At 47.6% G+C, this 17,092-nt stretch overlaps 1 protein-coding gene across 2 annotated transcripts in view; it reads right to left on the reverse strand.

Moving 5' to 3' along the window:
• RBM44 (RNA binding motif protein 44) overlaps positions 1-17,092 on the reverse strand; it is a 444,878-nt gene that overhangs the window by 249,827 nt on the left and 177,959 nt on the right. For both annotated transcript variants that reach the window (XM_077448311.1, XM_077448312.1), the window contains exon 12: positions 1,162-1,244. In XM_077448311.1, coding sequence (XP_077304437.1) covers positions 1,162-1,244 — 83 coding nt within the window. The remainder of the gene's footprint in view (positions 1-1,161; positions 1,245-17,092) is intronic.

A 17,092-nucleotide genomic window follows, 5' to 3' on the forward strand; every position in this document is an offset into this window, starting at 1 on the left:
GCATAAAAAAGAGAATGTGATCATGTATGAAAAGGGAAGGGTATTCATAATGTTTTTGAATATCTATATACAAATATTTTGCGTTTCTTTAATATTTTAAACTGTATGGGTGGTTTTACAAGTTTGCAATCACTTTAACTGCGGTCTGGCAAACAGGAATAGCAGCAATAGCCAGCTGCTGAGTTGGCCTGAGTGGTTAAAGAGTGTGTGTTGGCAGAATCTTTAAATTAATATCTTCTATAGCTACAGTAAGATGAAAACTGAGAAGGCCGGGTGTACAGGGGCAGACCACTTTTTAATAAAATCCTTTTGCTCTAGAAAGAGGTTGGCAATGATTTCAGGAGCGGTGAAAATCTTTTCAGGGTTAAATCATCATAAATTGTTCATTTAATTTGTTTATGAATGGAGAATATCTTTTGTTTTCGAGTGGGTCAAGGCTTTTGCACATGGCAGAAGCAAGCATATCTACATTGACAAACAGTGCGTGAAGCTATAACATAAGGTGTATGAAGACTGGGGGTTGAGAAATCTCAAAAAGCCTTCTCTCTTGCACTGTTTCTGGGTCCTCTTTATTCCTGTCAATGTGCATCCATTAGAGAAGGATTTTCACATTTCAACTCTGGCAGAGCTTGTGGTGGTGGAGAAGGAGCTGGGAGCTTTTATGTTCTGAACAATGGTAGCTGTGTTAAAGCTGTTAGTTGTCCCAGAAAATCTAACATTGCTCCAGATAAGACAGTCTGGGTCAAAGATTGGTTTGAGAACAAACTTGAAGCTTTTCAGGTTGTTACTTGTCCAAGAAAAACTGACAGTTGCAGAAATATCAAAAGAAAATTTTCCAGCAGGTTCATTAGTCCAAAACCCATTTAACAATCGTTAGATTAGCTTCCGTCGAACAGGGAGGACTAACAGATTAAAATTCTTCCCGTCCCTCCTAAGCCAGATTAATTTCAATCTGTGTGTAACCAATTTAAAGGACACAAGTAAAAAACAGGACCTCACGGACTGGGTGGGGTTATATGGGTACACTGGGGTCAGTTATCAGACAAGCTATTGCCAGTGTCCTTTCACCTGAGGCAGCAGCGTATAACCAAAGGTCTAAAAATACAAATACTGTAGTGAAGATAATATTGTTATACATATTTTTACAGATATAAATATTACCTCTGTCACTAAAAGGGCTAGGTTTCCCACATGGACATAATACCTATTTGGTTCGGGTGAAAATCTCTTAGGCGGAGAATCTTCTACAATAAAATAAAGAATAGTTTAAAGGATTCAGCATTTCACAGCACTGAAATGTTTGGCTATCACAATGTATTTACAAATAATATTTATTGCAGAAAAAGAAAGAAGGGGGGGAAAATATACATAAGGAAACACTTTAAACAATTTTGTCTATGATGCTGCGTCACATAATATGAGGATAAACGGTGGTAAAACGGGTGTCAGTTGTTGTTCATGAATAGACCAACATCAACTAAGGACATGTGACGATTTAGAAGATAAGGAGGAATTTTGGCTTGCCTGTAAATTCCATATCTTGGAGTACTGTACAGGACACTGGCAACTTATTCATAAATCATGGTTTACAGGCTCCAACTTTCGGATGAATATACACTGCCAACCACCATACTTTGGGCTCCTGGAAGGGCCAGCCTCCTTCTCACCGACTACAGACCTAGGACTAAGGAGACTCCCCCCCCCCCCAGCCCCCCCCCCCCCCCCCAAGGGTTACAAGAAACTTTTCCCCCAAAAATGCCATCATGGATACTGGCTGCAAGGTCCTTTTCTGTCCACATCCACTTATTTGTTATATTTTGCAATTTTGAAGGACGGTTCCCTTGTGTTTGCACCACACCCTGTTACTGAGGTTTAGTAGCCATGGCTGTGGAACTCTCACCTGGCTACAGTAGAGCCTACTACTGGGTACCTTTAACTAGCTTTTGCTCTGGCCCCTAAACTTGGAGGACATCACTTTTGGGACTGTATCATTCTGGGGCCTGGAGCTATCGAATGGTATCACGGGACTACCGCCGCTACCTTGGGATCACCCCTAAACGTCTGATAGTATACTCATCTCTGTTCCACACCTATGTAGGCGCTGGGCTGTCTGGGGTGGGCATTGCTTAGAATATTGTGGTCAAGTTCTAATCTAATTTTGCGTGGTATAAATTCTGTGTGAATTTTCAAAAAAGGTAGTTCCTGTGTCATCTAGTTCTTGGGTGCAATTCCCAGCTATATTCCCTTGTTCCTGTGTTCCAGCAGCAAGGAGGCGGCTCTCTGGCGGGAATACCCAGTCAGGGTGTCAGGAGTCTGTCACACCTATCCTACTTATGAGTCCTCAGCTTTGCAGTAAACAATGCAGAGTAAACAAGGGGCATTTAGGGAGGATGGCCTATGTCCTGTACTGTACTCTAAGATATAGAATATACAGTTAAGTCAAAATGTATCATAATCGTACAGTATAGGACACAGGCAATAAATATAAGGGTGGGTAAATGGAACTGTGCCAACATGCCTAAAATGGGATTTTTAAAATAGCTTACCTGTAAAAATCCTTTTCTTCATCATACATCATAGGACACAGAGCCTCAAGTAATTACTTGGTGGGTTATGGGCATACCTTCAGGTGTTGACACTGGTATAACCAATACAGGAAGTGGACTCCCCTATATAACCCATAGAAATGCTACTTGAGGGCAAGGGAGACAACCCATAGGGCAACCCCCAGACCTGAGGACCTATACTGCTGCCTGCAGCACACTACTCCTGAAGGCGATATCCTCATTCCATCTTAAATCCACTTGATAAAATTTTGCAAATGTATGTACTGAAGACCAAGTCGCGGCCTGGCAGATTTAAGACATGGAGGCCTGGTGATGCACTGCCCAAGAAGCACCAACTGCTCTGGTAGAGTGCACCTCAACTTGAAGAGGGGGAATCTTTCCCTTTAAATCATAAGTTTGAATTATAACTTGCCGAATAGACTTAGCGACAGTGGATTCCGAAGCTGCCTGTCCTTTTTTAGGACCCTATGGCAGAATAAATAAGACATCAGTCTTACGAATCTGAGCAGTTTTCTTCAAATAGATCTTCACTGCTCACTACATCAAGACAATGTAGTGATTTTTCTTCCCTGGAACATGGTCTTGGGAAAAAAGAAGGCCGGACAATATCTTCATTCAGATGAAAGTCTGAAACCACTTATGGCAAAAAGCCTGGACGAGGGCGCAACACCACTCTGTCTTCATGAATAACGAAATATGGCTCTTTATAAGAAAGAGCAGCCAATTCTGACACCCTCCTTGCTGAGGATATAGAAACCAAAAATACCAGCTTTATTGTCAAAAGGACTAAAGGAATATGCTGTAAAAGGTTCAAATGGCTGTTTTTGTAACACGGACAAAACCAAATTTAAGTCCCAAGGGCTTAAGGGTGATTTAACTGGCGGATTAATCTGCAGTACTCCTTGCATGAAACCCCAGACTAAAGAATGCGTAGAAATCGGTCTTTGAAATAAAATTGATAAGGCTGAGACTTGGCCCTTTATAGAACTTAGGGCCAACTTCATCTCTATGCCCAACTGTAGAAAGGCAAGAATTCTGCACATGATATATCTCAGAGGGTGCCAACCCTTGGATTCACACCAGGAAACATAAGCTTTCCAGACTCTATCATATATAGCTCTAGAAGCTGACTTCCTAGCATTAACCACTTGCCGACCCGCCCTATAGGCAATTGACGGCTGCAAAGTGGTTGCATAATCCTGACCGGACGTCATATGACGTGATCAGGATTATGAGCCGCTGCGCGCCCCCGGGGGCGCGCATCGCGGTGATCGTTGTTGCGGGGTGTCAGTCTGACACCCGGCAACTACGATCTCGGTAAAGAGTCTCCGACGGAGACTCTTTACCACGTGATCAGCCGTGTCCAATCACGGCTGATCACAGTGTAAATGGGAAGAGCTGGCGATCGGCTTTCCCTCACTCGCGTCTGTCAGACGCGAGTAGAGGAGAGCCGATCGGCTGCTCCTCTGACAGGGGGGTCTGTGCTGATCGATTATCAGCACAGCCCCCCCGAGGATGCCCACACTGGACCACCAGGGACGCCACCAGACCACCAGGGAAAAGGTAATCGTGCCTAGACCACCAGGGATGCCAGTCAGCACAATGGGTGCCAATCAGTGCCCATAATGGATGCCAATCAGTGCCCACAATGGGCATCACTGATTGGCATGCATTATTGTTTGGCACTGATTGGCATCCATTACTATAGTATAACACCTGTGCCGCCTATCAGTGCCCACCTGTGCCGCCTATCAGTGCCCACCTGTGCCGCGGATCAGTGCCCACCTGTGCCGCGGATCAGTGCCCACCTGTGCCGCGGATCAGTGCCACCTATCCATGCCCATCTGTGCCTCCTATCCATGCCCATCTGTGCCGCCTATCCATGCCCATCTGTGCCGCCCATCCATGCCAATCCGTGCCAGCTATCAGTGCCAATTTGTGCCATCTATCAGTGTCCGTCCGTGTCGCCCATCAGTGCCGCCCATCAGTGCCGCCTATCAGTGCCGCCTATCAGTGCCACTTCATTGGTGCCACATTGGTGCCCATCAGTGTAGCCCCATCAGTGCCCATCAGTGAAGGAGAAAACGTACTTATTTACAAAGTTTTGAAACTGAAACCAAAAAAACTTTTTTTTCAAAATTTTTTATTTGTAGCGCAAAAAATTAAAACCGTAGAGGTGATCAAATACCACCAAAAGAAAGCTCCATTTGTGGGAAAAAAATGATAAAAATTTCATTTGGGTACAGTGTAGCATGACCGCGCAATTGTCATTCAAAGTGCGACAGCGCTGAAAGCTCAAAATTGGTCTGGGCAGGAAGGTGTTTAACTGCCCTGTATTGAAGTGGTTAATGAAAGTAGAGATAACCGACCTGGAAAGCCAACGTTTCTTCAAAATCTGGGTCTCAACAGCGAAGCCGGTAAATTTAGCGTTCGTAAAGTAGGATGGAATATCGGCCCCTGAGATAGCAGGTCTGGTCTTAGTGGGAGGAGACATGGACCCTCCACTGTCAACTTTAAGATCTCTGTGTACCATGACCTTCTGGGCCATGCTGGTGCTACCCATTACCGACTTTCTTTCCAGCTTGATCCTGCAAAGAAGTCGTGGCAGCAACTGAATTTGGCGAAATGCATAGATCAGTGAGAACTGATCCCACTTGGTCACCAACGTATCTGTTCCGTATGCTAGTGGGTCCCTTGTCCTGGACACAAAGTTGACCAGTTTTGTGTTGAATCTGGACGCTAGAAGTTATGTCCGAAGTCCCCCATCTTTGGCAAACAGCTTGAAACACTTCGGGGTGAAGAGACCATTCCCCCAGGAATAACCGCTGGCGACTTAGATAGCCCACCTGCCAATTCTCTACTCCCAGAATGAAGACTGCCGAGAGGCATGGTACATTCTCTTCTGCCCAAGTTAGAATCTGGTTCACCTCTCTTTGAGCTGAGAGACTTCTGGTGCCCCCTTGGTGATTGATACATGCCATAGCCGTGGCATTATCGGATTGGATCCTAACAGGACAATTCCTTAACCTGGAAGTCCAGGTCTTTAGAGCCAGATACACTGCCCGAATCTCTGGGCTGTTGATGGGCAAGGTTTTTTCGGTTCTTGACCATCGTCCTTGGACAGTCATCTTCTCTAGTACTGCTCCCCAGCCTGAGAGGCTGGCATCTGTCCTTACTACTTTCCAGATAATCGGTCTGAAGGATTTCCCCTTGGGTAAGATCCGGGATAGTAACCACCAACTGAGGCTTTGGGACATTCTTGGGGATAGCCGTATTGGCACGTCCAAAACTTGAATAGTTTTATTCCAAGCAGGAACAGGATACTGTTCTGAAACAGCCTCAAATGGAATTGGGCATAGAGAACTGCTTCGAATGAAGCTACCATATTCCTTAACAACCTCATGCAAAGCGAATTGAAGTAATTTTCTTATAACTGATCCTTCTCACTAGCTCCTGTATGGAGCTGATCTTTGCGGGAGGCAAGAACACCCTCTTCCTGGCTGTATCTATGATTAGACCCAGATACTCTAGCCTTTTCAATGGCTTTAAGGAGGACAAACTTTCCAGGTAACTACTTGTAATAGCTACACCTTGTTTTAAGCGAGCCACTGACTGGTATATTAATAATACATCGTCTAAGTAAGCTAAGACAGTTATGCCCTGTCCTCTTAACCTGGCTAGAGGTGGGGCTAGAACCTTTGTGAATACCCGAGGTGCTGTAGCAAGCCCGAAGCGCAAGGCTACAAACAAAATGCTTCTGTTCTACTTTGAACCGCAGAAACCTCTGGTGAGGAGGAAATATAGGGACATGCAGATCTGCATCTCTGATGTCGATGGATGCCAGAAGTTCTCCACCCTGCTTGATGGAAACGACTGACTTGATTGACTCCATGCGCAAGGAGCGGATCCTCAGGAACTGATTTTGATTGCCTAACTCTAGAATTGATCTGGTATCTCCATTTGGTTTTGGTACCGTAAATAGGTTTGAGTAAAACCACAAACCTTGCTCTCTTTTGGGAATCTGTATGATCACCCCTTGAGCCGTTAATCGGTCTAATGCTTGCAAAAAGGAACTGGTCATTTGCCTGGATCCCTGGGAACGTTTCATCTGAGAAAACGGGATGGTGGACACTCTCGAAATTCTAGCCTGTATCCTAGGGATACAGTGGAGAGAGTCCACCTGTTCTGAATTTCCCCTTGCCAGAGTTCTGAGTACTTCAGAAGTCTTCCCCTCACCTTGGCGAGGGGAGGTGCCGCTTCATAACGGGGCTTTGGTCTTTTGTTTTTCAGACTTGCAGCCCCAGGTCCTCCTTTGTGCCTTGGCTTGACCCTGTGATATTCCTGTAGAGTCTGACGGCAAAGGCCGTCGCCCCTGCCTAGAGGTGGATGCCCCTGGCGTGGGGGGAAAAAGTCTGTTTAAATGAAGGACGTTTATATTTTCTTTTGACTGGCAAAAGAGTACTCTTTCCGCTGGAAATAGTTTGAATATATTTATCCAAACTATCGCCAAATAGTCGTTCTCCATTAAAAGGGAAACTAGTTAAAAGGTTTTTACAAGGAGTTTCCGCTGCCCAACCAGTTAACCAAAGGGTCCTTCGCATGTGTACAAGTACAAGCACCAAGCGAGATGCCTGGTGAATAGAATCCTTTATAGCATCTATGGCAAAACAATGCTTTAGGTAGTTCAGCCAACTTCTGAGCTTGTTGTGCAGGGAGCTCCTTGGGGCATCTGTGAACTGGTCCTTTAAGGACTGACAGATGCCTATGGCTGCAATTACAGACAGAGTTACGGTCCCTGCTAGGGAAAAAGAGGATCTTAATAGGCCTTCCAACTTTTTATCTGGTGGATCTTTAAGCATATACGCATTGTCCACTGGACAAGTTAAACTTTTATTCACATTGGAAATCGCAGCATCCATTGCTGTAACTTTCCATCTTTTTGTAAATTTCTCCTCCATAAGATAGAGACCTGCAAATCTTTTTGGAGGGGAAAAATGCTAATCCGGATGATCACATTCGGAAAAAATAAGCTTTTCTAGTAATGGGTGCATGGGAAATGCATGCAGCGGCTGTAAAGGTTTCAAAGAACCCAAGGAGGAGACCGGACCTTCAGCTAACTCAGTTAGGGGTAGCATAAAGACAGAGCAGACCATCTCAGTAAGGCTCTGTACTTCCATTTGTTAAGTTGAGACTTCAAGTATTGTTTCCTCCTCAGAGGAATAAACGGCTTGCTTTTCTTCCCGATCATCTGAGGGTAATACCTCACTTTGTCCCCATAGTTCCTTTAGACCCTCCACTGACTGTAAAGAGTCCAAGGTGGGGGAGGGGGGATCTAGGACGTTTCCTATCCACTAGAATGGAGGATGCAACTAAAGTCGCTAATCTTCCAAGACCTGCAGGGCAGAGGAAAGTGTTTCTTCAGTCACGTATACAGGGGCTGAAGTGTGTGAAGCAGTTACCCCACCGCTAGCTTCCAATGACTCACCCTGGCTTGCCATGTCAGATCTTTCAGAAGAGGATGAAAGCATGGAAGCATGACTGGGATTCCCAGGACCTGGGGGTGCCTTGGGTAACTTTACGGTAGGTCTGGAAGACATGGTGCAAGGCACAAAAGCAGAGACACACAATACAATTTGCTTAATAATACATATAGCAAAATAATGTCACCATATCAGTTTAAACTGCTAAATAGGAATAGAGTTTTCCTGTACTGGAAATGCCCTAGTATACACCCTCACCTGCCCAGCGCTCTGTTGTCTCCTGGTGTGACTGACTCAGCTGCTAAGAGACTTGAGACTGAGAATGTCTGTGTAGAAAAAACCCTCAGGTGGACCTGATTGGCGTCCTCAGCGTTCTTATACTGTGTAGAGCCTACACCTTGTACACAGCACCACGTGACCTATAGACACGCCCCCCAGCGTCCTCAGGAACTGCCGCTCTCCTCTTTAGCCTATGCCTAGTGCGCGCACGAACGACATGCGGGCCTTTAATAGCAGATCCAAGAGGGAGGAGGGGATGCCGCTGCCACTACTGCCGGATTTATGCCTGAATCCAGGTTTGAAAAGACAAGGCTCACGGTATGTAATCTCTGGGGGGGGGGGGGGGGGGGGGTTTGGAGGAGGATGTGAGGGTTTTGTCAGCAGTCTTTAAACAGAAACCCCCCCTTCTGGGACCACAAAGATATAGGAGACAGAGCAGCTGGAGAAATGCATAAGTTAAAATTACTCCTTCTAAGGGAGACATCTTAAGCCATACAGGGTGTATATAAAGTAAAAGCATTAGCTTCTTCCTTTACCTTGTCCTCGCTGCAGGATACTGCTGATTTATCAGACAGTTCCAATTTTCACCCATTGCAGCAGCTAGTGCAATTTAAACCTTCAAAGACTGGGGCCCTTTTAAAAGGGGTTCCGCTCCTTTGGGCCTTGTATAACATCCCTCAGAAAAACCCTTGGTAATGTAACAGGACCAAAAAGAGTCCTGGTTCCTATGGTCCAGCTCTCAAAGAGAAGCATTACAGGCAACACCTCATTCTTCAACGTGAGGCCCGCGTACCATCCTCTGGCTGCAGTGGTGTGGCTGGATCCGATTGTGGACGTTTTTTTAAATTCAGCATGGATCCCTCCTGGAGCTCCTCAGAGCATATCTTCCCTCGTGACCAACACCTTAGACACTGGCGAAAAAACTGAGTGCTCCTAGCAAGAGGAGGAGTTATATAGGGGAGTCAACTTCCTGTATTGGTTATACCAGTGTCAAAACCTGAAGGTAGGCCCATAACCCACCAAGTAATTAGTTGAGGCTCGGTGTCCTATGATGTACGATGAAGAAAACACAATGGGGTAAAAAGACCTAAGCTTAGAGTGCTGCTACAAGAAGAAGCTGAAACCGCAGAAGAATGGGCGGCCATCTGGTAAAGCATTAAGAAAGTATGAACAGGAAAGCAGGTGTCAGCCTTGCACAGTGGGGCAACTGAGGCTTGGTGCCTAAGGTTCAGGATACTCCTATAGACTTGGTGGAGCATACAGTATATAATTTTGGGAACTTGAGCACTTTAGCTATTTGTGGTTTGATTAAGATAAATTATATTTGTTGATACCAGTGCAGGGGATGGTGGTTTGGTTAACAGACACATACTGCAGTGGTACCATCACATATTTTCTTCTTTTTGGGGGGTTTATACTTTGTAAAAGTGGTGGTTTATTTGGTAGTGATAATAATGTATTTGAAACACATGGTTTACACTCTACGGATTTTATCTTCAGAAGTACGGCAATAACATAGAAAATAAAGTTAGCGCAGCCCTCGTCATATACATATATAGCACCAAAGGCTCGAACTATAAAGGATCCCTGGTTCTGGATACAAACAAAAGGTAGTTTGTTGTAATTGGAGACCAGGATGTCAATATCCAGAGTCCCTCAATTTCGACATATCAGATCCAAAACATCTAGATTAAGCGATCATTCCCTCTGTTCCAAACGGTGGCAGCTGGGATAATTCAACTGCCAGCTGTCCATTCCTGGGGTAAGGACCACAGAGACTGCTGGACAGTGATTTTCTGTCCAAAAGTGAATTGGACTTTCTTTTTTTTAAAGGCAGTCAGACTTACCAAACTCTCTTGATGTTTGCTAGATGCCACTGTAGTGACATTGTCTGACTGCACCTGCACCTAATCTGGGTGTCTCCTGTAGGGGGGGGGGCTGTCAATGTTGGCAGGAAAACCTGACTGCTCTGAGGTCCAAAAAGATAAGGAGTTTGTTTTCTTTCCCGATTATATTCCCTGAACCATCAAGAATAGGGAAACCAGCCTGACAGACTAGCGTCCGTTATAAGAAACTAATTGTAAGGAAGGATAGCTTTCCCCTCTGTTGGCATTGGAGTGGCAATCCACGACAACAAGGAAGGTCTTACCTAACTGGACATAAGCATGGGTAACTCCAGGGAAAAGGCTTGTTTTTCCATGCTGATAGAATATTCTGCTTGAGAGTTTTAAGTGCAATTTGAAGAAAGGTACTATTTAACTTTTTCACTGCCAGACCCTGTGCTTCGCAATTAAACTTAGCTGGCCAGGCTTGCAATTTTTCAATTGCTTTATTTTTCCCTGGCAGCTTTCAGGGGTTAAAGACCCCCCAAACCATATATTTTCTGAAAGCACATAACCAGCAGAATAAAAAGGTGCTACTGATTTTTAAGGCAACGTGATATTTGAGCAAAATGTTTATGTTGTTCCGTGCATCCCCGTACAGGCAGTTCCATTCATATCAATTTGGATGCTATAGCAGCACAAGCATAGCTTCTGTTCCCAATCTGACATCTGTGTGGGTACACGACCCCAAACGCAGACAGTGTGAGCTCAGGGACATACATGCAGACTTGCATGGATGTTAAATTTGGAGCCATAAATCTGTTTGTACAGATGCTACATCGCAAAAGACATCAATGGGACTGCCTGCACAGAACACCTGTGCATCCCTATAACAGTAGCCGTGTATGCCCTGTGTAAACAAGGCGTTAGGGCCCTTTCACATAAACAGACCGATTGGATCTGCTTGTCTGCTTTTCAGGAGGGCCCAATCGGACCACCCATTGTTCTCTATCGAGATGCTGATGTAAATGGACAGGTGTCTGCTTACAACCGCCTGCATCTGATCTGATAAAAACAGACGGATGGGGATCCCATTCCCCATCCATATAGCAGATCAGATGCTATCCGGTAGAAATGGACAGGCAGCCCGTTTCCATTCGACAGACTCAGAGAACATCGGGCTGTGTCTGTCTGTTCTGCATCAGCAGAGCAGACCTGTCTGTCATCTGCTTGCTAAGCAAGGATCAGCAGACAGATCTGAGCAGGTGGCTCTGCTTGACAGAATCCGCTCCATGTGAAAGGGGTCTTACCAGGAGGGGCAGGTCCATTAGGAGCGCCAGACCCTTTGTATATGTTTTTTTTTTTTTTAAAGCCACGTGATTAGAGCCTGAGGCTCCAATTGGTTTGAAAAAGGTTAATTGGCATAAAAATCCTTTTCTCTGTAATTCACCGACCGACACAGCTCCTCTCTAACTAAATGGGTTGTATAGCCTGACATTAGGAGAACTAGGCAAAATTTTTACACAATACACAGAACTTTTAATCCCACCCCAGGGGGGAGGACCCTGTGCCATCAACCCTCCTTCACTGCTCCCAGCAGCTTCAGTACGTCAACAAACAGTATAACGTAGAACAAAGGAGGGGTGGGTGCTGTGTCGGTCGGTGAATTACAGAGAAAAGGATTTTACGGTGAGTACAAAAATCCTATTTTCTCTAATATTCACCGACCGACACAGCTCCTCTCTGTAACTAAATGGGACATCCCCAAACAGTGCCAAATGAGGGGTGGGAAAAAAAACAGTATAAAAACTTCATCCACCATGGCAAGTGGGAACTAGTGAAACTAAACCCACAAAAAAAACAGCAGTGTGTGGAAAAACTCCACCATAAAACTGGGCATCCTCAACAGGAGTGATCCCCAAGACCGCAACATTGCGGAAGTAATGCAACAGTGCATTAACAAACAGTACTGCATTTTTATCGAAAAACCAGGGAAAAACTCAATTGCAACTACACGGCCACCTGCAAAACTTTGCAGCCAAAACAGGCAGCCGCCGATGCACTGACGTCTACCTTGTAAAACTTAGTAAACGTATGGACAGACGACCAGGTCGCCACCTTACACACCTGAGCGACAGAGGGTGTCGGAAGGCCCAAGACGTTCCGATTGCTCTTGTAGAGTGGGCCGTGACTGGAAAGGGGGGCACCTGCCCCTTCAATACGTAGGCTTGTACTACAATCTGTCTGATCCACCTGGAAATGGTGGCCGACGAGACCGCCATGCCTTTCTTAGGACCAGCCACCGAAACAAACCGTGAGTCTAACTTCCGAAAGGGGGTTGTGGCAGACAAGTACACCTTCAGAGCCCTAACCACATCGAGAGTGTGAAGGGCCACCTCCTTGGGGTGCTTCGGTTTAGGACACAACGATAGTAATACAATGTCTTCATTGATATGAAAAGCCTAAACCACCTTTGGTAGAAAGGACGGTTGCGGACGCAACACCACCTTATCCCTGTGGATGACCAGATAAGGCGACTTGCATGACAAGGCAGCCAATTCCAAAACACTCCTGGCCAATGTGATGGCCACTAGAAAGACCACTTTCTGTGAAAGGGTCAACAAGGAATCTCCCGGATATTCTCAAAAGGCGGCTTCTGAAGCGCCAACAACACCAGGTTCAAATCCCACGGAGGACGCACCGGAGGGACTACATGCTGCACCCCCTGAACAAAGGTACTCACTAATGAGTGAGGCGCCAAGGGTTGCTGGAAAAAGACAGCCAGAGCTGAAATTTGCCCCTTGATGGTGCTCAACGCCAACTTCTGGTCTACACCTTGCTGAAGAAACAGCAGGATCCTGGATATAGAGAAAGAGCGTGGATGCCACCCTTTCTCCTCACACATGGAGATATAGCTTTCCAAGTACGATGGTATATCTTCCTGGAAGATTTCCGCACCCTCAACATAGTTGGAATCACAGAGTCCGACAGACCCCGGTTCTTCAACACCTGGATTTCAACAGCCAAAGGTTAAATCCAGCGATGGAAAAGCAGGGTGAAATATTGGACCTTGAGATAGGAGGTCCTCTCACAACGGCAGTCGCCAGGGAGCGTCTGACACCAGACGCACCAGGTCTGCGTACCAGGGCCACTGAGGCCAATCTGGGGCAACCAGGATTACTGGGATTCCCTCGGCTTCCACTCTGCGCAGCAGGCGTGGCAACAGCTTTAGTGGATGAAAGGCATAGATCAGCTGGTACTGATCCCACGGAGCCACCAGCTCGTCTGCCCACGGATCTCTGGTCCTAGACACGAATCTTGGCACCTTCCGATTGAGACGGGAGGCCAGTAGATTCACATCTGGTGTTCTCCACTTCAGGCAGAGCAGCTTGAATGTCTCTGGATGCAATGGCCATTCTCCTGGGTCCAGCATCTGTCGACTCAGATAGTCCGCCTGCCAGTTCTCCACCCCCGGGATGTAAATGGCCGACAGGGCCGGTAAGTGTCGCTCTGCCCACCGAAGTATGTGAGTGACCTCCCGAGCAGGGGCTGAGCTTCTTGTTCCCCCTTGGTGATTTAGGTATGCCACAGCCGTGGCGTTGTCTGACTGTATCCTGATCGGACGCCCTTGAAGACTCACTGACCATGTGTGGAGACACAGCCTGGTCGCTCTCAATTCGAGCAGATTGGATTCTTTCGACCAGAGGCCCTGAGCCGACTGAACCCCCATCACTCCACCCCAGCCGGATAGACTGGTGTCCGTAGTGATCACCGTCCATTTAAGAGGGAGGAGCGATTTTCCAGATTGAATCACCGGGGACCTCAACCACCAGATCAGAGAGTCCCTGACTGGCTGGCTCACCTGGATCTGTCGATCTAGGGACAACTGAGATTTGTCCCATTTTAACAAGATCTCCTTCTGCAGCAATCTGGTGTGGAACTGGGCGTAGGGTACTGCCTTGAAGGAGGCTAACATGAGTCCCAGTACTCGCATACAAAACTGGAGCGACGACCACTTGCGGTTCATCAGTAGTTTGACCGCGGATCTGAGAGTCTGCAATTTGAAGGGAGAAAAACTCTTGCTTCCCTGGAGTCCAACAGCAAACCTAAGTACTCCAGACGCTGGGTCGGTACAATCACTGACTTCTTTAGGTTCAACAGCCACCCAAATTCTTGCAGGGTCTGCATGGTGATCGCCACATCCTCCTCCAATTCTGAGGCGGAAGATGCTCTCAGGAGATTGTCTAGGTAGCCCACGATCGCGATTCCACGTTGTCTCAGCAACACTACTGAGTACTGAGCGAACTGATTCCATTCTGAACCTCTGCACTTTTACAAAGTGATTGAGGGCTTTCAAGTCCAAGATCAGACGTACCCCTTCCTTCTTGGGAACCACAAACAGATTTGAGAAGAATCCCTGGAAGTGTTCAGATTCCGGAACTGGTACAATAACCCCGCGATTCAGCAAATCCCTTACAGCCCCAAACAGGGCCTCCCAGCGAACCGGGGACACGGGTATGCCGGAGGGGAAGAATCTGTTTGGTGGCCAAGAGAAACTATCTTGTAGCCTGTGGAAATCAGATCGCAGACCCATTGGTCAGATAACCGGGAGGACCACCGGGCTGCAAACTGCCAAAGGCGACCCCCCACCCGAGACATGGGTGGGGGCAAACCTTCATGTGGTAGCACTTTTATTTGCAGGCTTGCGGTTCCAAGGATGTTTTTGACCGTCCGTGGGCATCCTGTTGGGCTGGGGACATTTCGTTGAAGCTCCAGGCGGGGAAAAAAAAAGGCGCTTGTGAGCAGAAAAAGCGGGCCCTTGCATACGCCGTGGCTCCTTAGCTTTCCTGGCTTGTGGGAGTAGTGTACTCTTACCACCAGTAAAATTTTTAACGTCATCCATTTTTGGATGCCTGGTCAGCAGACCAGCATTTTAGCCAAATCAGGCGCCTCAGCATCACAGCTGACACTGAAGCCCTGGATAACAGAGGGAGAGTATCCAGGGCCGCGTCACGGATGTACTTAAGGCCTTGCACCAGTTGGTCTGCTAGTTTCACGCAAACAGGGGAGGCCTGTTGCTCTCCCAATTCGCAGTGCAAACGTTTTGTCCACCCAGTCCGTGTCTGCGACACCAGTGCGGATGCCAGTACAGGTCGCACGGCTGACCCCACAACCGTAAACAAGGAACGAGCTACCGACTCAGCCTTCCTGTCCACCGGATCCTTGAATGCAGGAGTCCTCTCAACCGGGATCGTGGTTACTTTATTTAACCTGGATACTGGAGGGTACACGACCGGAGGAGCCGACCATTTTTTGAGAAGGCTTTCCTCAAAGGGGTAACGCACCGCCATGAATTTGGGGACCAAAAAGGTCAGTTGAGGGTGATCCCATTCCTTGTAAATGAACTTGTCAAAATAAGTCATATACGGGAATACCGTAGGTGAACGTGCTGGCTTGCGGAACCCAAAAGGGACCGGTACATCAGCAGATGGAACTGCTGGCTCCTGAATCTTCAGGGTATCACGCACAGCTGTGAGAAGTGCTCCAACAAGCGCTTTGTCGTGCACAGACCCAGACGGGGAATCATCCTCACTGCCTGAACGCTCCTGGTCAGCCACGTCTGATAGGTCAGAGCAGGGGTCACCAGCCGCAGCAGGGCCCGAGTCTGCATCAGAGCGCTCCCCAGAGGACGGGGGGCAGGGGCCTCTTACGTGCACCTTTCCTGCCACGTGCCTCCTCTATCTTAGCCACATAGGAGTCAAGGACCGCCGTCAGGGTGTCCATGCACACAGTGCTAACCGCAGGTGACCCGGTTGCTATAGCCTGGATTTTAGGGGAAGAAATACCAGTTTCTGAAGCCATGCTGACCCTACTCTGTCTGCCACCCGAAGGGGACTTAGGACAGTGACAGTCCCACCCTCCTTGCTGCCACTGACTGAGGGGTTCTAACCCAGCCGCACTCACTGCCCTGAGGAGTTCTGCGCTGTTTTACAGCAGTGCCAGTAGATCCCTAGCACTCCCAGATGCAGAGGGACTAAAGCTGTGTCTGTGGCAGTCCATCAGCACGATTGGTGAACGATCACTGAGTGATCTGAAACATGTGTCCAGATTACACAGAATGCCTCCCAGCGCTCTGTGATCACAAAAAAGGAATCTGAGGGCATAGGAGCTGCTGTTAGAGCACAGAAAACGTGGTCCAGCTTCAAGAAAATGGCCGCCAGTGTTCTGAATAGGGAATCACCCGGAAAATGGCCACCTGAAGCCCAGAAGCATGCTGTCAGCCAGCGCCATGAGAGGCAGAAAGAAAAACATGTGGCAGACAAATCGCTGCACCAACACAGGGGCAAACCTCACAGGCACCCTTCGGGATTAAAGCACACAGGGCCCAGGCATCCCAGCACAGCCAGAACCCAGGTGAGAGCCCAGGGCACACTACACTGCTCAGTACATGTACAGCCCCCCCCCCCCCCCGTGAGGGGGGGGGAAAGAGGGGAGTTAGGGACAGGGGAGAAAAGAGAGGGGGGTGAGGGGGTCCCGAATCGACCTCCCAGGGAATGCCCAGTTACTCAACCCTGCCGAGACAGGGGGGGGGGGGGGGGGTTGTACTTACCGGTCCTGAAGAGCTGCGAGACATTCCACTGTAGCCAACTCCTGATCAGTACAGGGAAGTCTACTGGCCCGGCATACTGTGATGCAGACATCAGTAGCCCGGTCATATGTATGCCCCGGAGCATAAAAACTCACCGACCACCTCTGGAGCTGAGGTATGTCGTGGCCTGCCGAGCCGTAGCTGCGACCTGCACATGCTCGATGGCCGGACTGGGGAGACTACAAGGATAAGTGAACCAGCATGTCACCCAGCCGGCTGTTGATAGAAGATCACAGGATCATTCATCTTGCGCAAAAAGCCAAGCTTCTGCATAATAAAGCACGGATCTATGGG

The sequence above is a fragment of the Lithobates pipiens genome, unplaced genomic scaffold (genome assembly GCF_037356315.1).
Source record: "Lithobates pipiens isolate NorthernLeopardFrog02 unplaced genomic scaffold, aLitPip1_a1.2 Scaffold_22, whole genome shotgun sequence".
Classification (NCBI taxonomy): domain Eukaryota; kingdom Metazoa; phylum Chordata; class Amphibia; order Anura; family Ranidae; genus Lithobates; species Lithobates pipiens.